Genomic DNA, 23463 nt, shown 5'->3' with positions numbered 1-23463 from the left:
ATACAAATTTCGATTGTGCAAAAAGTGGCCAATTAATCGGTACATCACTAATATATATATATATATATATATATATATATATATATATATATATATATATATATATATATATATATATATATATATATATATATATATATATATATATATACATATATATATATATATATATATATATATATATATATATATATATATATATATATATATATATATATATATATATATATACACAGCAGCACTAAAAAGTTTGCGGACAGGCATAAAAAAATCAAATTTTACAAATATTTCAGCGCATAAACCATTTGAGCCATTATATTATATACCAGTTAAAAGGTTTTCAGGTTAACAATTATGTTTTGAACATATAATGATTATTTAATTAACATTTTAAAATTGGTTTACAAAATAACGATTTTTCATAAGTTCAAAAATTTGCGGACAAATTAAAGATTTTAACATTTTCCCCACAAAATTGCTAATTTGTTGATTTCGAAACAAATAATTAGTGCAAATATTTTACAAGCTTTATTTATACGTAATTAAGATATGGGATCTAAGAAATCATCTCCAGTGAAAAAATTGATCTTTTCAATCAGTTCAAAATGGAGTTTGTAAATCTGCTGTTGTACAAAATATGAAGAGATATGAGCTTACTAGATCTACAAAGTATAAAAAAATCAATCAGGAAGGTCACACACTGTTATCAGGATAAAAAGCTTGTGATACTAAGCAAAGGAAATCTTTTTTTGACAGCTGTCGATATAAAGGTACAAATGAGATGTTTCTATGGAATGAATTGTAGTATTTCTACTCCAAAAGGTTGTTTACGTCACACTAATTTGTTTGGAAGACACCCAGCTAAAAAAACCATTACTTTTCTTGAAAAACTGTAACGCCCAAAAGGAATTTGCATCAGAACATCTAAAGTGGAGTAGTCAACAATGGTCAAAAATTCTTTTTAGTGACGAAAGCAAGTTTATGCTGTTTGGGTTTTTTTTTGACATCCAGTAGGTACAAGATACAATCCTAAATACCAATTGCCTACTGTAAAACATGGAGGAGGTAATGTAATGGTTTAGGGATGATTTAGTTAGGATGGAGTTGATCCTCTCCATAGAATTACTGAGACTATGAATCAAGAAAAGTACAAAGATATATGTAAGACTATAATGTTACCTTATGCAAAGGATAAAATACCTCAAAGATGGATATATCAACAGGATAACAATCCGAAACATACAGCCAAATCGATTTTAGAATTTTTCAAAAAGAGTAAAACTAATGTTTTGAAGTGTCTCAATCACCTGACTTAAATCTCATTGAGCATTTATGGGAACATGTTGACTGCCAAATGAAAGGAATCAAGCCTAGAAATCATGCTGATTTATTTAATAAAACCAAGGAAATATGGGACTCAATTCCCATTTGTGTGTTTGTGAGTGTTTATGTGGGATTTTGATACAAAATAACTTGTTCAGACTAATATTACTTTCGATTATTTGTCCGCAAGGTTGAACAAAGCCAATTTTAAAAATAACTTGTGTACTTTTCGGACCATGAGTATTACCAAGAAACTTTTAAGTTTGTTTATTTGTATACACTTTTGAAGTTGATTAAAATAGTCACAAGCATTTATTTACCTCATTTCTATTTTTTTAATTTTGGCATATAATAGTAAGTATTTTTATCTTGTATTTGTATTACTTGGATTTACATCTGTTTTATACAAATATTATTTAAAACATAATAGTTGTGAGAATCTTATTAAAGGACTTTGTTATTTTTGTAGCAGTAATTTTTTTTTTTTTTGCAAAAAGTTTTGCGATCTGGTAAATTTAAGATACTTTGCCCCTGAGACATTTGAGAGAGATTAGAGTTATAAAAAAAATAGGTTTTTCGAAAAAAGGGTTTTACACTGGTGTTTTGACAATTATGAGTTCAAACATTAAAAAAATGATGAAAACATGTTTTCACTTTTCTTTTTTAGATGTCAAGAAGATTTTAAAAAAATGGAACAAATATTTGCAACTGACCGTGAAAGTACAGAACAAGTAAAGAAGATTACAAATTGTGCATTATGGTTTGGGGAACTTCTTGTCAATATGAAAGTAATTTTTTTTTTTAATTTTATCAATTTTTGGATATCTCCTAATTATTTATCCCTATTATATATAAAGTAGTAATAATACAACCAATACTAATCAATTACTTATAGAGTAATTAAGCTAATTAATAATGTAACAATGTCTATATGTAGATCTTTCCCAAAATAAAAATCTGAGCAACCTGTTTCCCATTAATCTTAAATCATTTTTAAATCAAAATAGGATGTAGATATTAGTCTATCTTGGATTGGTAATTTCTTTTTGTTTTTTTGACAAGATTGACTAAATTTTATCTTTAATAACTTAAAACATAACTAAAGTACCTAAAAATATTAAAACATCACCACCCCTTAATTGTTTCAATATATCTGAATCATATTTCTTGCAAAGTAAATCAGTGTTGTTTGCTTTTAGTGAGACTAATTTGAATTTGGATGTTTTATATTGAGACCCCAGTGTTGATAGCTATTATCCTTTGACTCACAAGACTCCGTGCTCGGGTATTTTCTTACGTGAAATCAGGTTTGAATCCTCTGACTGTTTTTTTATGTGTTTCCGCTTAGCACCTCTTCACTCAATCAGTTTTTTCTTTGTTCTTCATTTTTTTCTATTCCTTCTGGTTAATTTCAATTCAGATCTCATTCTATTTCACGGTTTTCACTTTCTTGTCCAGCTTCTATATCTAATTGTAACTAATTTTGTTGTCTTTCTTATAAAAATGTCTTTCTTATAAAAACAACAATTTCAGGAACAAGCCAATAATCAGATGTTAGATAGATAGATTAGATGTTAGATAGATGGTCACATTCTTGGTTTGAGCATATAATTATTATCAATTCACCTACTTGTCATGAAATCAGGTTTATATCTCCTATTATTTTTTTAATATGCTTTTGTTTAGCACCTTTTCACCCAATCCCTTTTTCTTTTTGTTTTTTATTTATTTTTCTTCTTACAAAGGCTGCATTTAATTTGATATTTTTGATCAAGTTAACCTTGGTCAAAAAAAGTCAATTTCAATTGATTTTTTTCTATATTGTTTCTGATTCTAGCTTTTGCTCAATTTTTCCTTGTTCTCCCTTAGGTGGTATAGGTCATGCTATGATCTCACAAAAACATTTATCTTATACTCCTTCAGATTCACCCTATTATTGCACAATCTTAAAGATAGTTATTATCTTAAAACTGACAGGGATTTCTTTCATAATTTTCTTTGTGATGGTTGTTGGGCTGAGGTCTTTTGTCTCTATGCTGATAATTGTGCCTCTATATATTTCTCTGGTTTCAGGCAGACATGGAGGGCTTCTATTTCTTCTCATTGGTTTGAAGTCAAGCCTATGATTTCTACCCTATGGTTACACCTATGTTATGGTTACACCTATGTTATACACCTATTGCTAAGGTTACACCTATGTTATACACCTTGTTATGAATCTGTTTGTTATCCTTGTTATGAATTGTTTCTAATTGTATTCATTTTTTTCATCTTTTTTACAAAAACAACTCTATTGAGAACAAATGAGTTTTTCAGTAACTAAGTGCTTAACAATTTAACACTCCATTACAAACAAAAAGAAAAAAAAAATTATCAATTTGCCAAAAAAAGTCAAGAGAGACCTGATTCAATCATCTGCACCCTGGCCAAGTGTTATTCTGTTTTTTATTATTGTATGAAAAAATATATATATAAAAAGGTCTGATGCTGAGCTCCATAATTTTCAGTTTACTAATTCTTGTTTCTCTGTTATTATAATCTCATATTTTATCTCAAAGGTTAGGTTCTAGACACTTAAAAAATTTTTTAACAGTGTTATCAACAAAGATAACATAACTCTAGTACGTAAGTCTGAGGTAATAAACCTTTCCCAAGGATAAAGCAAAACTATTTGCAAAGAACTTTACCTCTAATTCATTTTTTGAATCTAATGACTCCACTTTTTCTGTCTTCTGAGAGAAACAGATTAATCCATTGTTAGAAATTCAAATCATTTAAGCTTACATTGCTAAAGTTGTTTCTATTTAGAACTCGTCTACAACTTGTGGTCCAGACAACATTACTGTCTTACAAAAGTATTCTTTAAAACTCTCTTTAATACCTTATAAACTATTTAACTGAATCTTATTTTCCTTTACTGAATCTTGTTTTCCTGGCTGCCAGAAAAAGCATCTATGGTTTCAATTTTTAAAAACTCATGAGAACACTGATCAATTGTTACATCTGTCTATTAGAAAATGACCCTAGCCCCGGTCCCGGCTAAAAATGAGACTGAAAATGAGATGCAAACCCAGCCCTGGCCCCGGATTAATTATAAGATTTAGCAGAGGTTGATAGCCAGTGCTAGAAAAAAATTATAATACTTTGTATATTATAGTTTTATACTTACATTTACTAATTATTAAATACTGGCATGTATTTATTATATATTTATATACTTTTAAACAATTATTTACTTCCAACAAGGTTGCATGCAACCACTATTAAGTTATGAGTTACTTTAAAATAGAAGATAAAGTTAAAAAGCTAGGAAATGGTTAACTGAAGATTTAAAAATTGGAAGGTTGTATATAAAAGGGAAACATAAAGATGGGTAAGAGTTATAAGGTCAGATTAGAAAAAAATGTTGTATCAAACAATATTTGTTAGAGAAGATTAAAGTGATTTAGGTATCAGCATGAGAAAGAGGTAACAGCTTCAGGATTAAATGGTGAAGGCAGAAGTAAGAAAAGTTAAAGAGAGTGCCTTACATATTGTACGAATGAGTTTAGTTAAGGAAATGAGCTTAGTTAAAGGAATAAGCTTAGTTAAAGGAATGAGCTTAGTTAAGGAAAGAACATGATCTAGATTGTTTGTATTAGAGAAACATCATAAATATTATGAAGATAATGATGATGATGATTATGATGCTTATGTTGATCATTACTATCTTTTTACATACAAAATATAACATGAATTTTGAATTTAAAAAAAATACTTTAGGATATATAACTGTTTATGCAGCTCCGGTCACAAACACAACCCTGGCTATATTTTATCAAACCCAGCCCCAGTCAAATTTTGACCCTGGTTGCTTCCTACTGTCTATTATAAGCTGGTCTTTTAATCTTTAATTTACAAATTTCTAAGGATAACGGGTGATGCGGAAGTTATCGGACAAATCCTAATTTCATTATTTGAGCATAATAATTAGTTTTTGTGGTTTTATGCGTAGGCATAAACGTTCTATAAAATATAAATTTTATTATTTGAAACACAACTATCTAAAATAAGGTTAAATGCAGCTGAACGAGAATCTTTTCGAAAGCGACTAAAAATGTTTTTTGTAAATAAACCTAATATAAAAAAAAAAAAAAATCATAAATCATTTTGAAAAGGAAGGATTTGCTCGAAGTACAATATATGATAACCTAAAAAGACTTGAAACTGTTCAATCGTTTTCTGATAGAAAGCACCCTGGTCGTCCGACATCCTGGACTAGAGAAAAGAAAGCCGAATTAACGAGACTTGTCAACAATCAAAAAGGGGTCAGCCAGAGAAAAATAGGTATTAAACTCGGTGTAAATCAATCGACAATTGGTCGTCAGTTAAAAAAATGAATATTAAAGGCAAAGAAAAAAAGCAGGAAACTAGTTAACCAACTCTATAACACAAAATCGCTTCTAGTCATTGATGACGAAAAATACTTTTGTTTTGCAGGGGACAACATGCCTGGAAGTTCTGGATAATACACAAACAACAAAAAGACATGCCCAGAAAGTGTTCGTTTTATAGGAAAAGAGAAATTTCCAAAAAAATTATTAATGTGGATAGCCATATCTGACCGTGGTATGTCCGAGCCATTGTTTCGCACTTCCAAGGCTGTAGCGATCAATTCATCAATCTATATTAATGAATGTTTAGAAAAATGACTTCTTCCATTTATTCGCAAGTATCATGGAGACTTTAACTATTTATTTTGGCCAGATTTAGCAAGGTCTCATTATTCTAAAGATTCTCTAAATTGGATGGACCAATATGTCTATTACGTTGATAAAGAATCCAATCCCCCAAATGTGCCTCAAGCACGACCAATTGAAGATTTTTAGGGAAATTTGGCACAGAAGGTTTACAAGGGAGATTAGCAAGCTTCAACAGAGCAAGTTTTGATTGATCGCATTAAACTAAAACTACAAGAAATTGATTTAAACTTTTTACAGTCGCATATGAAAGGCGTCAGAGCAAAATTGAGATCAATTGCAGATGGTGGTGTTTTTTCATATAAAAAATAATATATTTTTATTAAAAGATAAATGCTTTATTTAAAAAAAATATAATAGTAGTTTTTTTTTTTATTTATAAATAAGTTATTGACGTTTTTATTTTGTCCGATAACTTCCGCATCACCCGTTATTAACTTTTTAAGGATAACAACTTGCTGACAATCATTACTGATCTCTTCTTGTTCTACACCTGTCTTTTTAACTTTTTTAACAGATTCGATCATGTATTAGAAAAAGGCAGGGCTCTTGCACTTGATAGATCTAAGGCTTTAGGTAAAGTCTGGCATACTGGTGTTCTTCGTAAACTTAATTTATATGGTTTTTAAACTATTAAATCCTTCCTTTCTAACCGCAGTATTAAATTTGTTCTGTTTAAGTATTTCTTTCTAACCGCAGTGTTAAAGTTATTCTTGCAGTCAATTTTTTATTTCTGATAAATCTAAAGCATCAAAATGTTTCAACATTTATCCTGTATTATTTCTCACCTATGTTAATGATCTTCCTGAAAATCTTACATCTAAAGTAGCTCTATTTGCTGACAACACAACTGTATACTCCAGTCATGACAAGAAGTCATCACTTTTTGATCAGAACAGGCAGATGATCTTAAATCTGATCTCTTTTATTAAGTATTAGGATTAGGTATATGTACTAAGCACCTTATGCTGGATAAGCGATCCGACTTGCTACATGTACCTATTTGCTCCATTTCTTTATCATTATTTTAATTTTTGATTATTCACAAGTTTTTAATTTAAATAATTTTTCTTTAAGCTAGTTTAAAAAAAAAAACAACGAGGCTCCCAACAAGGCCGCAAGCAATCTTTTATTGTGAAAATTAAAAAAGAATTAACAGTAGAAAAAGTCAATAATTAATAAACAAGAAAATGATTGACAGATTGACAAATAATTGACTTTAAGAACTGTAAAGTAGATGAGTCGGAAAAAATTTAGATAAATAAAAGTTTTTAAAGCATGAAAGGACACATACAGTAAAAAGATGCAACTTTGCTAAAAGATGAATCACTACAAACTGTAGACAAAATATGTCAACAAAATATATTGTCTTATGGACAACAAAATATATTGTCTTATGGACAAGCCATAAACTGTTATTTTATATCTTCAGTAGCCACATGATCTTCCTGACAGTTTTATATCTACAGAGTTACTGTAGATATAAGATTGTCAGGAAGATCATTAATATAGATAACAAAATATGCATCCTAAGCTAAATAAAGTAAAAAACTATTAAATTGCTTTGAAATTTTTATTAAATTGTTGTTCACAGGTTGTTTCTTCTTTTTATGATATGTTTGATAATTTTGGTAATAGAAAACTTTCTTAGACATTTTATAAAGAATAGCATTACTCTTGTTTTGCAAGTTTTTTTATGCCTGCATCTGCTGTGTAGCATCTGCTGTGTAGCCAGAAATAGTATACCTATGGAGGGATTTTAAAATTTTTATGGTTTATAAAAAATTTTATTCCTATTTGAATCAATGTATACAAAAGCGTTTTAAGTCATTTTTTTTAATATTTGACTTTTTGATGAAAATTTGTTCTTTGAAGACAGTTCCACCATTGTATAGTAAAACATTTTAAGTCAGACCTCTCCGTACACGTTGAATAGAGAGCTGAAATATTGTCTGTAAACTAAAAGGTTCTAGGTCAGTGACTTAGAAGGTTTTTGTTGGCAGCACTGAGAAAACCAGCTGTGTTGCTGATAGCTTTCAGATGTTTTTAATCCAATTTTTGTTTTGTTTTGGTTACGAGTTTGAGGTTATTTGGGCTTATTTTATTATTCATGTAGTTTTCTCGCAGTGAACACAATGTTTCGATTTCAGATCTTTTTTATTCATTAAAAAAACTGCCTATACAAAAATTCCTCGTTCAACTTATGCTTTAAAAAACACCTCAAATATGCTCATAAAAAAACCGTTTAGACTATATTTATATTTCCACAAGGAAACTGCGTCAGTCAAATCCGCCGTACAGGGTTTCTCCCACGCAATTTAATAATTAAATTGCGTTATGATTTGTAATTATTACAATTCATCTCGTTGTTTTAATGAAAAAGACTTATAATGGATGAAGAACCTAGTACTAGCAGTGGAAGAAAGGTTAAAAATGAGGCTATGTGGAAAAGGAATGTTGTTTAAGAAGCTAGAGTGAAAAGTAAAGAGTACATTGACTACAAAGGAAGAACTGTACCTGCTACTACTGTTGTAACTGATTGCAGGTGAGATTTGTATTGCAATTTCCATACCCAATTAGCCTTTTAACAATTTGTTTATCACATACCATGCAATATGTTTTCATAAAAACGTCTTAGACAAAACTAATCCAACACGTTCCATATCGTTCCATTTAGGCTAGTGAATTGACCTTAAACAGTAGCCAAATGTTATAGCCGAATTACTCAAATATCATTTTTTAGAGTTTGGCTATGGCATTTAGGCCTACCTCGAACATTTATATCAGCATAATCTAATGAGATATTTTGCTTTCTGATGGTCGAAGAAATGTACGGAACGTCTAAAAAACCAGAGCGACGAGATCTTCGCCTGCATGAGATCGTTAGAGACAAAGAACGAGCAAGATATGTTTCTACAATCGTTGATTACAAGCATGAAGGTGAAAACTCACCAACCCAGAAAGGAAGGTGCCGAAGGAAGAGTAACTCATGACTTTTCATTTACTTATGAGGTTTTGGTGGGGGATGCCAAAGAAAAGGTATGTGTGGATGCCTTTAAAAGCCTTTATGGTATTAAAATTAGTCATATTCGACGATTGCGCTCCCTGTATTGGAAAATCACCAAAGGACCTTAAAGGGAAAAAATTAGGAACGAATGCAATCAGGGGCAATGTAAGACTTCTCATAAGAGAACATATCGAAAGTTATCCGGTGAAACATAGCAAATATGCTGGTAAAACTATCAATTATCTAGATGCTAGACTAAATGTCAAAATTTTGTATTCAATGTTTAAAGGAAAACATCCTGAAGCAAAATGTAGCTACAAATTTTTTCTAGGCTACTTTAAGGACAACTTTACATTAAGATTTGGCCATCCCCAGATAGACTCTTTTGCACCTGTGAGGAGCCTAATTTAAAATTACGAAGCCCTCATCTCAGTGATGCAGCATAGAGAAATGCTGCTGCTGAACTGATGCTGCACAAATGTCGATCAAAAAAGTTTTACAACAAACTCCAAAATGAAAGCAACCCGGAAACAAAACAAAATGAACTGCATGTCTAAGCGATCGCATTTGACTACATGCAGAATATCCCTTTACCGATGATACCAGTCCAGGAAACCTTTTACCTCAGACAGCTATCTGTTAACCTCTTCTCTATTCATGATGTGAAATGCAATAAAGGTCATGTTTATGTTTACCATGAAAGCACAGCCAGAAAAAGCCCTGATGAGGTGTGCTCTTTTGTGTACAATTACCTAAATGTCTGCTCCTCCACAGTTTACTGAAGTCCATGTCTACTCAGATAACTGTGGAGGTCAAAATAAAAACCATGCACTAAACAGAGTCTTTTTGGCTCTCAGATACTGGCCGATTTGATCGAATCGAGCAGTACTACCCAATAAGAGGTCACTCGTACCTACCTTGTGACCGGGACTTCGCTGTAAGAGAAAACTGAAAAAGTATGAAATGGTGTACACTGTTCACCAGATAACTGAACTTATCATTACTTCTAGTATTACTGGTAAGTTTACTGTTGAAGAAGTTGCAACAGAAGAAATTATAGATTTTCAAAAGTGGTGGCCAACATTCTACAAAAAATGTTGCATTTCGGAAGAAACACGGGGAAAGAAAGTTCCTGCTAAAGATAAGATAAGTTTTGGAATAAGTTCTCTAATGCACTTCACTTATGGGACTTCTCCAGGTGTAATTGTCTGTAGTCCACTCATTGATGGGCTGATGGTCCAAACTTACAAGATGTCTCAAGTCATCGATCGCATCGTTGAGTTTCCGCAAAATGTGTGCTACCCATTGGGTAATGTTCCGATAAAAAGATTGAAATTATCGGATATTAGGAAGCAAATGCAATATGTTCCGGATGAGTTCAGTGGTTTTTATGATGAACTCATGAGCTGGCCAACAACCGACGAGGCGATTGGCGGGGAAGAGGAACACGATATCCAGTGAGGTGTCTGACAAAGGCTTTGTAATTTTATACATTGTGTGATTTAACATGTCTAATAGTTTGAACTTTGATTTTTAATAGTTTTTGGTACAAAAAATGAATAAATATATAAAAGACAAGCTTTTTGTTATTATCCTTAACAAATGTAAACAAAAAGGTTCTAAGTCAGACAACTTTAACTATGTATAACACATATATATATATATATCACTAATTTTGATATATATTTTAACAAATCTAATATTTAAAGATGTCAAAAAGCACCCAGATTTTTTTTGAATTTATTAAAGTAATAATTTTGTGTTTAATAAGTTTTTTCTCTTTCCCCAAAAAAATAGTTTTTATGACTTAGAACCTTTTTGTATACATCGATTCATTTAAAAACATAAAAAGTGTGTTGTTGTATAAAATCAGCTTTATGATTTAAATATTATTGAAAATTAAATACATTTCTGGCAAAATATTTTTGGTTTTTAATAATGAAGTTAAAAAAAAAGTCTCTCTTGTAAGTATCTTGTAGTAACATTATGACATAAATTTGCATAAATTACAACATAGTTTACAATTTAATTTACAGTGTAATACAAACATTCATTTTTGTGGTTTGCGACCTCTTTAATTGATTATAATAAATATAATGGTAAATTCTATTTTTTAGTTTCAAATATTTCAAACTCTTCTTCTTTTAGCTTATAAAAAACAACAAACCTGATTTTAATCCAGCTTTTAGAAATGCTGTATTTAAATTTGTTGATATGTTTTTGGAATCAAAAAATGAAATAATGTTAAATACAATGACTCTTCTATTAAAGGTAGTTATCCTTGTTTTTTATTAAATATTTATTGTGTAATGTTTATAATTTGTTTATAAATTTTATATATGACTTGTAATATATTTTGTTAGACAGATTTTTCTACTGATATGTGAAAGTAAACAAATTATTTTATTTGTGAAATTTAAAAAAAAAAAAAAAAACACTAATAAATAGATGGGGTAATTATATGGACCAGCTTAACTATGGTATGTAACTCTGGTAACTATCATATAACATTAAAATGTATGTGGTTATGGCGCTTAATAACCTCATTATTATGTTGACACTCGCACACATTTTCATTTTGAAGCTCCGCAATGCATATTGTATCAGCACTTGCTGACTATGTGCTCAGATCTCTAAACCTATCATTCACTAATATTTGTGGTTTCGAAGTAACTTTTCTTCTGTTGAGTTTTATCTCTTGCAAAGTTCACCAGATCTACTTGCTTTTTGTGAGACTAATTTGAGTTCAGCTGTCTTATCTAATGATCTTAGAGTTGATGATTATCTTCCTTTATATTGTAAAGACTCCAATAGTCACATACTTGGCCTGGGCATTTACATTTGTAAGAATTCACCCATTTATCGGGAAACTAGGTTTGAATCCACAGACTATTTCTTTTATGTGCTTTTGTTTAGCGCCACTTCACTCTATTGCCTTTCTCTTTGTTCTATATCGCTCTCCTTCATCTTAAAACTGCATTTTTTGATGTTATTTCCGATCATATTGACCAAGCCCTCTCTCTCTATCCATTAGCCAATATCATTGTTGTTGGTGACTTTGTTGTTGTGCTCGTCACACTGAATGGCTTGGTTCTAGTGTCAGTGACTCTGCAGGCATTAAGGCCCACAACTTTTGCCTTTCTCAATCCCTAACTCAAATAGTCAACTTTCTAACTTGCTTTCCGGACAACCTGAATCATTTACCTTCTTTACTTGACTTATGTCTTGCTTCTGATCCTAGTCAGTGCTCAGTTTCTCCACACTCACCCTTAGGTGCTTCTGATTACGATTTGATCTCTCTAAAACTATTATCTCATTCTTTTTCAATTTCCAATCGAAACCGTTACTTCCATATCTATCAGCAAAACAATTCTTCAGAAAACAGACATCTGTTTACTATTGCTAGAAACCATTGTAAAAAGGCTCTGTCTAATGCCAAAGCCCGCTATACTTAGGTCATGAAATCTCGTATTTCATCACAAATATTAGGCTCTTGTGACTTCTTGAGAATCTTTAATAGTATCAATAATAAGGGCAAATCTATTATTCCACCTCTCTTGCATGGTTCAGACTTTGTCACCTCACCTATAGACAAAGCTGAATTGTTTGCTAAGAACTTTTCATCAATATCATTTCTTGATTCCACTAGTTAAGTTTTACCTGATATAGCTGTCAAACAGGTTGATCCATTGCTTGACATTCATATCACTCTAGCTTCTGTATCTAAAGTGATTTCCTGCTTAGACTCTTCTACAGCTTGTGGCCCAGACAACATACCTGTTATAGTCTTGCAGAAGTGTTCTCCGGAGCTGTCGTCTATACTTTCAAAAGTATTCAACATGCATCCCTATTTTCAAAAGTTCTGGAGAGCGATCTGGCTTGTCTAACTACCGTCCTATTAGTCTTCTTCCTATCATAAGCAAGGTTTTTGAATCTTTAATTAACAAGCATTTAATCTCTCATCTTGAATCTAATAACTTTCTGATCATCAATATGGATTTGGATCTCCTCGTTCTACAGCTGATTTGCTAACAGTAATAACCTATAGGTTTTATTGCGCATTAGATAGAGTTAGAGAGGTTATGATATTTCTAAAGCTTTTGATAAAGTTTGGCATGCTGGTCTTCTCCATAAGCTTTCTTTTTATGGTGTATCTGGCAACATCTTAAAGATTGTTGAATCCTTCCTTACCAATTGTAGTATAAAAGTTGTCCACGATGGACAGCACTCTTCTTCATATCCTGTAACCTCAGGGGCTCCTCAAGGTTCAATCCTTGGCCCTATACTCTTTAATTTACATTAATGATCTTTCAGATAATCTCACATCTAAGGTGGCATTGTCTGCTGATGCTACCATTTATTCTTGTCATGATACAAAGCTCTCTGATTGCTTTGAGGAGGCATTTGAGCTTGAAAAGGATCTCACTTCTGCTACAGCATGAGGCTCACAGTGGCTGTTGAACTTTAATTCAGATAAAATTCAGTTTTTTTCAGCTAATCGTTATCGCAATAATTTAGATCTTCCTATATTTATGAACGGTGATGTACTCGATGAGTCATTTACTCTTCATCTTCTAGGATTATCTCTTACTTCTGATCTTTCTTGGAAACCATATATCAAATCAGTTGCAAAATTAACATCTGCTAAGGTTACATCTCTTTATCGTGCTTGACACTTTTTTACTCCGGATTCTATTCTTTATCTCTATAAATCTCAAATCTGTCCTTGAATGGAATACTGTTGCCATATCTGGGGCAGATCTTCTAATGATGTCCTTTCTCTTTTAGACAAGGTGCAAAAATGCATTGTAAACATAGTTGGACCTGCTCTTGCAGCCAACCTCCAACCTTTATCACATCGTTGTAATGCAACGATGTGATAAAGGTTGATAAATGTAATGCTTTTTCTCTTTTCTATGAAACTATAATGGGCACTGCTTTAAAGAGCTAGTGTCTCTTGACCTACTAAAATTTATTCTCGTGTTACTCCTCATTTAATTAAGTCTCGTCCTTTTTCTGTGACTTCCAAAAACAAAGACTTCCAAGTGTTCCAAAAACTCTTATTCGTCTAGTTTTTTTACCTCAAACATCAGTTTTTTGAAATTCGCTTCCTTTATCTTACTTTCCTGATTCATATAATTTGCATTCTTTTAAGTAGTCTGTAGAGCAAGATAACGATTGACAGACTACTTAAAAGAATGCAAATTATCATCTTATTATTCATCTTTTCTCTTTCAGTAACTTTCAACTCTAACAGTTGTTTCTTGCAGCCTTGTTGGAAGTGAAGATGTTGAAAAAAAAATCTAAAATTTCATTTTATAACATTCCATACCACTAAGGGGTCCTAGCTCCTTTGACTAAGAGTTAGAGCTTTTGACATACAGTGGCTAATGTGTGCATTCAATCAATTAAAATCCATTCTATAGGTCTTACATCTGGCTCTATATCTAGTCATAACCCCAAGAAGTGAGTGTATTAAGCTTTCTTTTCCTAGTTCATATAGTTCATTATATATTATAATGTTTACCTAAAACCTTTGTACCTAAGTACCACGCTCAACTTCTCTGTGCAGCAGCCTCTTTCCAGCTGCTGGGTTTCTGAAACATCAATTTTGAACTTGTAGTGTGCTGTTCATGTAGTTTGCTAAGTTTGCACCCAGAGTTGTTGTTGTTATTGTTTTGTTTTTTGTTTTTTCGTTTTTTATATGAAATCTGGACACTCAAGGCACTTAAATATGTCTTTTTTTTTCAGTCTTATGTTAATGTGTTTTAAATAGATTTCTTTTATATTTTTTTAATAAGTTTCTTAATGTAAATGTTAAAAAATAATTAATTAGATTTTTTTTAGTTAGTTGGACCTGAATTAAATTTGAATAAACCTAAAGATGTTGATGATATGTTTGTAAAATTGAGGAATTTTTTATTAGATGGAAATCATAATTTAAACAAGTAATGCGATTTTTTGTTTGTTGTTCTTTTGTTTTATTTTGATGAATTAAAGTTTTTCGTATTCACACATACTTTATGTAGACATATGTCCAACATGCAAAAAGTATGTAAACTTACTAAAAGAAAGTAAAGACATACCAAATTTAGTTCTTTTTCAGGATCAAAGAGGTTACAAATTATTTTTGGTAATCCTCCTTCTAAAAAATTTTAGTTTAAAAAATTATTATCAAGTTCAGGATCTCTTCATCTCATGATGTTTTTATCTGAATCAATTTAAATTCATATTTATAACTTTATATTTGTATAAAATTATAATTTATATTCGTATTATAAATGTTTGGTAAGGATTTTGCTTTCTGTAAGACATTACATTGAGTAACTTGGTTAATTGACAAATTTGTAGAAGGTAGATTACTTAAAATAATGTGTAACCTTTTTGATCCGGAAAAAGAACTATACTTGGTATGTCTTTACTTTCTTATAGTAAGTTTACATATTTTTTGCATGTTGGACATGTCTACATAAAGTAAGTTTATTTTTAAACGAAAAACAAAAATGATAAACAATAATTTTCTAGACTAGATTATTTATTTACTAGTTGAGAAAGAAACATCATTATAGCAGAGCTAATCGAGACAAGTTCCCTTCGAACTGAAATACTACTCATCCGCTGAGTAGGCGGAGCCAGGATTTAAACCTGCAATCCTGCTGCTACAACCAATAATTATTCCAAATTTTTTAGCAGCGCTTTAATCAACTGAGCTATCCCAGCTAAATACTGATTATTTTTAGAAAGTGATTTTTATTTAAAAAATTGCATTCATTAATCATAAAATAGAATATATCTGTTATATATAGTTTTGTGCCTTAAATACATTTTAAGGATTTTTTCAAACAGCAGCAACAAATAACTTTTTGATTCAATAACTGGTCTCGTTCTTCTTTGCTTTTTACTGATTTATTAGATAATATATTACGCATTTTCTATTACAATAATTTATATTTATTGTTAACCGTAACCAATCAAATACTAAAATTTGCAACACTATTATTTTCTTTCTTTATTACATTAAATAAAGAAATTACTAAATAAAGTTAAAAATACAGAAACTTTACTATTGGAACAATTTTTAATTATTACTGAGCATTACTGAACAGCTTCTTTAAATTTTGTATATGGTTCCATCAAAAATTCTATAGAAAAACTAATATCTTAAAATAATCAAAATTTAATAGTCTGCAATATTGGGTCAACTATAAAATACTTTTAAAATTTAATATTGACTTTTTATAAGGAAAACCTTCACTTTATAACTCTTACCCCCTCCCCTTTCATACAAAAATTTTTCAAAAGTTTGAAATCATTTTTTAAAAAACAGCTACCTTATGATTTTTAAGCTTCTAGATACAGTATCCTCAAAAGGTCACTGATAAAAATTCCATAAAAATATTTGGGGAACTCTGACCTAAAACCTCTTTTTTTGATTTGTGTATTGTTTATTCATTAGTTGTAAAAATCAAAAATCCTTTTAATTTCTTGCTTAAATAAGGTTCTCAAAAACTTTTTTGCATTTATGACATCCATAGTTATTTTTTAAGCATAAAATTCTTTGTAACTTTTTCTTAATAGACTTCTGATAACACATCTGCGATTTCAGTGGATTCTAGCTTGTTTCAAAGCATCTTATGATAACACATCTGTTAGTGGATTTCAGTGGATTCTAGCTTGTTTAAAAGCATCTTATGAAAACACATCTGTTAGTGGATTTCAGTGGATTCTAGCTTCTTTCAATTCTTTTTTCTTTTTTTTTTTCTTTCTTTGTTTCTAATTACAAGTTTGTCAGAAGTAATGTTGAGAAAATGTTATAAATGATATTTTTTGTATTATAACAAAACAAGTTTTTATTGTTTTGATAAATTAACCTGAAATATTTACAATTTATTATTATTTTTTTAATTTTATTATATTTGTAATATTTTTTTTATATTGATTGTTTTTTTACTTTTTGAATTTGTTGCAAAATAGTTTAATAAATTTAATTAATAGTAATAGTTAGTGGTTTATAATTATTTATAATTATTTTATTGTTAAGTGATACAAAGGAGAGTTTATGGAAAGTGTATAGGTTGCATACTCGTGACTGGGATCGACCAGATAAGCGATCGTCTCCTATAGGTAAGTGCCATTAACAAGATATCAAACTAATAAGTTTTTTTTATTGAAAAAAATGTTGTCTAAAATTATTTTTTTAAATCTGACTTTAAAACAATTAATTTCGATTTGTAAAGTTGATAAGAATAAAGTGTTAAAGAATTATGACAATAATTAGAACTAGTTGACCAGACCCGTAAAAGTACGGTTCTTTTCAAATCTGTTTCACATCAACCTTTTCTATATTTTTTCCTTATATATATATATATATATATATATATATATATATATATATATATATATATATATATATATATAAATATATATATTAAAATGTTCAGAAAAATTTTTTTTCTGAAAATACGAGCTCCCTGGTAATTTTCCCATTTGACTGGATAAGATATAACCATAATTCAAATTTCAGGTCAATACCTGCTGATTTGACATTGCCACCAGTCTTTTAAAGTTATCATGAATTATTAAAGTTTAATCTTATTCATGAATTTGGGATAATAATGCAAAACATTAATTAATACTTTTAATTGATTACAACTATGAATCTAAACAAAAATTGCTACTAGAACACAATGATATAATTAATTGATTTAGACCTTTATGCAAAATAAAAAATAAATGTTTGAGATTCAAGTAATTACATTTTCATCGATTATTTTTTTCAGAATTGTTGAAGCAATTTTCTTTTTTTTCATGAGTAGACAAAGATCCTGAAAAAAGGGCAAAAAGTGCAACATCAAGTATTTTTACGTATATGTTGGAAAGATGTACAGTAATTCAAAGTTCAAGTAAAAAATTATTATTAGTTGTTGTTTACGTATATTTCACCATAGTAGAGAAAAATGGAGGAGGCGGGTAGAACTAAGCGCACTGAGCCAAATTTTAAAAAGTAACAGGTATCGAAAATTAAAAAGCGCTAAAAGATTGTGAGTAAAAAATGTACAGAATAGAAGGTAATATGAAACAATTAAGGCTATGTGAAAAATGTGTAAACGGCATGGCAAATTTGAAGCCTAAAAACTATGCATATATGTGTGTGCGCCTTAGTAGAAAATACACTGAGAAGCTTGAATGGTATAAAAAATCTAAATGTGAAGAGATTATCATTCAAAAACATACAACAGAAAGATTTTTTATATATAAAAAAGAAAAGATAAATGGTTACAAAGCAAATATATGAGTAGTAGTATTTAAAAGAAAAACCATAAAAAAATTGGATTGTGGTGGGATTCTAAACTTGACATTCCATGCATGTTATTAACATCTTATCCATATAAGCTAAACTTGTCTCTACTAATGAACAAATAAATAAAATTATATAATTAAAAAAGCAAGGTAAAAAATAAAGCTTATGAGGTAGATATGTATATATGCGTACATGAACAAACCAACATATGAGTGCATATAAACATATACAAATGCATTACATAGACGTAATCATATAGGGACAGTATATACTTGTTACATTTAAATTATTTTACAAACAGATAGAAATTTATGCTTTCCTCTTTAAAAAACAAAACAAATGAAGTATAGGGAAATCATTCTTTTTAATGTCGAATTAAAACTGTTTTTTTTATTCTGTTTTTTTTCTTCTGTTTTTTTTCTTCTTGCCTTAATCAATTTCATTACTGAAAATAACAACTACCCTAAAGAAACAAAAATAAAAATAGTACATAAACTATTTAAATTATTATTATTATTTTTTTTATATATATTTAAATTTTATTTACTATTTTGTTAATTTTACTTTCTTTGTTTTCAAAACTTAGTTTTTACTTCAAAGTATTGAAACACTTAATATAATAAAACTTGCAAACAGCTGTGACCAACTAGTCTAAAATGAAAAACTTATGTGTGGACATGCAAGACAAAAAACTGGGAAGAAGTTCCTGGGAAGGCTTACTGATTGTTATTATATACTATACTTATTCCTTATTCATTTTATTTTTTAGTCAATGGTAGAAAAACAATTTATTAAAAAAATTGCTTTGAGAGCAAAAAAAATTAATATCTGCACTTTTTTTTGCATGCATAAAGCTTATAAGAGGTTTGCAAAATAGTTTCTTTTACTCCTAAAGGCTCAGTGGTTAAGTGTGCTGTCATCAGTGTAGTTTCAATGGGTTCAAGTCCTAAATTTTTAATTTTTTTTGATCTTGTTATATATATATATATAATTATAGCAAAAATAAATATTGGAAAAAAGACTTTTAATTGTTAAAATAAAATTTTAAAGTTTTTGCTAGCTACAGATAATTTTTTTTATATATGTATAATTATTTTATATTTTATGTATAATATTTACAGAACTTCAAAAACGATTTATTTTGTATTTTAAAAAATCAGAAAAGATTTAAAAAAAAAAAAAAAGTGCAAGCGCAAGAATTTAAACCACATGATTTACTTCAGAACACTGCAAGCTAATAACTTCTGCCACTAAAGCATATTGTTGGATAAATGTTTAAACACTATTTAATAAATGAAAGACTTTATAAAAAGCAAATAAATGTCGTAAATCAAAATTAAGAAGATATTGCCTCAGTATAATTTTCAAGTAAAAGTAAAACTGTAAAACTTGAAATGTGTTTTAATATTACATAGTTTCAAGTTTACATAAGTTAGATATTTGCATAGACTTTCGTTCACATTTTCTTATTAAAAAAAGTGATGCGACTCTTTCTTGCCATTAACTCAGGTGTAATGGCTGCCATGAGTTCTGCACACACGCACGAATGAGTTATGGAAGCAGGAGCAAGTTTGGTATGTAATAAAATGTTATAGAATGGATGCCTAAGGATTTAGTAATTGACCAGATTTTAGTGTTGTTATTGACTTCAACTAAATCGACTAAAAGTCGACTAGTTAAAAGTCAAATTTGGTTGATTTTGAAAAATCTAATAGTCGATTTAATCAACTATGGACTTCCTACTAATTGACTAAAAGTCGATTTAATTGAGTAAAAATCTTAAAATCTATATATGTTTCCGATTTAAATTTTCAATTAATTTAACTTTCAGTCTTTAATTTTTGTTTATTTCATAATAATAACATATTATTATAACTATTACCTTGTTTTTTGTTTACTTTCTTAAAGTTTTATCGCATTATATTCATTAACATTATTTATACCTTATTAAACATTTGGTTATGTGTTTCATTAATTTTTCTTTCTTTTGTTTTCTCTATGCTTGTTATTTTTATTTCATACAGGGCCATTCCAAGCTGGCCCAGGGCCCTGGAGCAAAATTAAGTTGTGAAGCTCCAAAATCTAGATTTGTTCTATACAATCACATTGTAAATATGATTGTATAGACTTTTTGATATTTAGCAAATATTTAAGGCAGTCTCTAAATCATTTAAGTCTGGGAAACTGGGAATTGTCCCGTTGTTGGAGCAGCCCTTCTTTCATAATGCATACCAAGAAAAACATTATAATGTTTTTCTTGGTATGCATTTATTCTTTTGTTTTAATAAAAAAAATTTAGCCCAAACATTTTTTTTTATCATTCTTTTTAATATGAACACAACATGTCTCGGAGGTTTCGGATCTCTTTAAAATGTTAAACTTTGAACGTTAACTGTAAGAATTATTTTTATGATTATTTAATAATTTCCATTAATAATAAAATAAAAGTGTTAAATAGTTTAGATTTAAAAATTTTGTTAATTTTAATATTTTATATTAAAATGAACAAAATTTTTAAATTTTATTAAAATGGTTTTACTTTTGTATGAAATTATTTTATTTTTTTGTCTCAACATGGAACCTTTTGTATAAAATAGCTGAACTAATTCATTAGTATATAATTATTTAATTCTAAATAAAATTAAACTAAATAATTCATTAGTAAATGCAATTTATTTTGTTGTTGTTTATAATAAATATTTCTTGTTTATTAGATATAGATTGGAAAAAGTATGATGAGAATGAAGAAAGGTATGTTTTGTATAGTATATATTTAAAAAAATATTTGTTAATAGTTAAAAACTTTTGTTATAGGTTAAATGATGTTTTTTATTAATGTTGAATAAAAAATTTTTAATGTTAAATGTGATAAATATATATATTATTGTATAATTATCATTGCCGTAAGCTGTGGAATGAAAAGCTTTTTTTTCTTTTTAAAAAATATTTTTTGATTTATTTCAAAATATTTTTTGTTACCAATTAGCATAAAATAGTTGTTAATTTTAAAACCTCTCTTTTATTGCATAATTTAATAAAATCAAGTAATGTCTTTCAAATAAGCTATTGCAACACTATTTTGAATGTAAGTTCAAATAAAATGATTTCAGATGGTGGTATATTTGAAGTACTTTTTTCAGTTAAAATTTCACTTATATAATCAAATGCTTTTATGGTCCACGGTGGTCTATTAATTTGAGACTTGAAATACATTGTTCTATATGTATATTATCAATATAAATTTGGTTTATAATCCCCGGATTTCTGCGTGGTTGATTATAATGATTTTTACAAGTTAACTGATGTATCCGATTTTATGTAGCAAAAACATATGTATTTTATAATCATAGATTTTCTAGGGTTTCAGTGAGTCTAGATTTTTCTAGGGTTTCAGTGAGTCTAGATTTTCTAGGGTCTCAGTGAGTCTAGATTTTCTAGGGTCTCAGTTAGTCTAGATATTACTAGCTTATTTTAACATTAATATATCTTAAAATTTATAAAGTTTTATAAGTGTAATCCATGTTTTTATATATGTAAAACATGAAAAATATTGACATTAATTCATATATAATACTAGAAAACTATAAGTTAGCTAATCCTTATATTTTGGATGCACAAACTTAATTGGAAATAATAACTTGTCTAATTTCATAAAGCATCTTCAACAAAGGTGAAATATATGCAAAAGCTCTAAAATTTATTTCAAAGAGAATAACAAGCTATGGTTACAAAATGAACTGGTATCAGTTCTATTTATAATTGATAATAAGAATATTCTTCTTACTGCCTCCATTGCACAGTGGACCATAATTCACTTTTACTGGACAAAATTTATAGCTTATTTAATATTAGGGCTATATTGACTAAAATTAGGATGAGTAATAATATGATTTCTGCGCTTCTTATGAAGGTGTTATTTTTTTAATTTGTTACTATGGATACCTAATTTTGGGTAGCAAAAACATAATTTTTTTTTTCAGTTATTTTTACAAATGTTATGTTCACCAAATTTTACATAAGTACCAATATGAGGTCACGCTTTTTAAAAAAGTAAATAAATTTTTTTTATTTAGTTGCTATGGATACCCAATTTTGCTTAGCAACAGCTAAATTTTATTAGTTTTATGTTTTATTTGTGCTATGTACACTATTTAGCACGTGTTTTATTATGAAGTCCTCCCTTTTATCCTCGCTCACGGAAAGCAAAACTTTTTTAAGTTTAATATGATTAACTAGTGTTATTACACGTTCTATTACACGTTGCTGAATAAACTTGGTTCCCTGTAAAAAAATTATACTCTAGCTTAGTTAATTAGTTTTTCTAATTAGCAGATTTTACAAGCGTCTACAGAATTTTTCAAATTTGTATGGGTATTATTGTACCCATGCATTCACGAAAATCTTTGACAATGTATGCTACAAGTAGTACAAGCTCAGTTAGTGGTATGTCTATATATTTAAAAATACAAAATAGTTATGTACAATATAATTCAGGCAAAATTACAAAATAAAAGAATGGCTTTCTTTTAATAGTTGCACAACACCATCTGGAAAATTTTCTTTTTTAGGGTGCTTAGGTGATTGTAAAGCACTGATTACTGGATCGGATGAGCACATAAAACGCCGTAAAAGGTCTTCGTTTGTCTTTAAACGCGAACATTTCCTTGAAAAAAATTCATGGAATTTTTTAAAGTCTTTATTTCGTGCTTCTAAGGCCTCTTCACTCATCATTCCAATTGGCAACACCATCTCATCAACAACCTGCCACCCATGTATCAAGATTTTGTGCAAGCTCTGTGGCATGTAGTACCAGGGATAAAGTTGTATAAAAAGCAAAGAAGAAACGTCGGGCAGTATTGCCATTATTTGATGATCCAGAACCACCAGACTTAGGGATATCAATCACCAGCCCAACTTCATTTCTGAACCGAGATTGAATTAAATTCTTTTTAGCTTTAACTTTTTCTTTGTCTGCATCTGACCTTAATGCCCATTTCTTCACTTCAGCTTTGTAGCCGACTTTTAACAAACACTCCATGCTACGAATCCATGCATGAAGTGTTGACAAGCCATGCTTCAATCCTGTCGGAGTT

The 23463-nt window shown here is 29.2% G+C and overlaps 1 protein-coding gene across 2 annotated transcripts in view; it reads left to right on the top strand.

Moving 5' to 3' along the window:
- Nucleotides 1–23463, top strand: part of LOC100201888 (uncharacterized) — a 64454-nt gene that overhangs the window by 23546 nt on the left and 17445 nt on the right. For both annotated transcript variants that reach the window (XM_065801682.1, XM_065801683.1), the window contains exons 4-8: nt 1991–2111; nt 11218–11340; nt 14917–15017; nt 17111–17193; nt 21085–21121. In XM_065801682.1, coding sequence (XP_065657754.1) covers nt 1991–2111; nt 11218–11340; nt 14917–15017; nt 17111–17193; nt 21085–21121 — 465 coding nt within the window. The remainder of the gene's footprint in view (nt 1–1990; nt 2112–11217; nt 11341–14916; nt 15018–17110; nt 17194–21084; nt 21122–23463) is intronic.

The sequence above is a fragment of the Hydra vulgaris genome, chromosome 07 (genome assembly GCF_038396675.1).
Source record: "Hydra vulgaris chromosome 07, alternate assembly HydraT2T_AEP".
Classification (NCBI taxonomy): Eukaryota; Metazoa; Cnidaria; class Hydrozoa; order Anthoathecata; family Hydridae; genus Hydra; species Hydra vulgaris.
The sequence above is the reverse complement of the archived record's forward strand: the minus strand, read 5'-3'. Positions and strand labels throughout refer to the sequence as shown.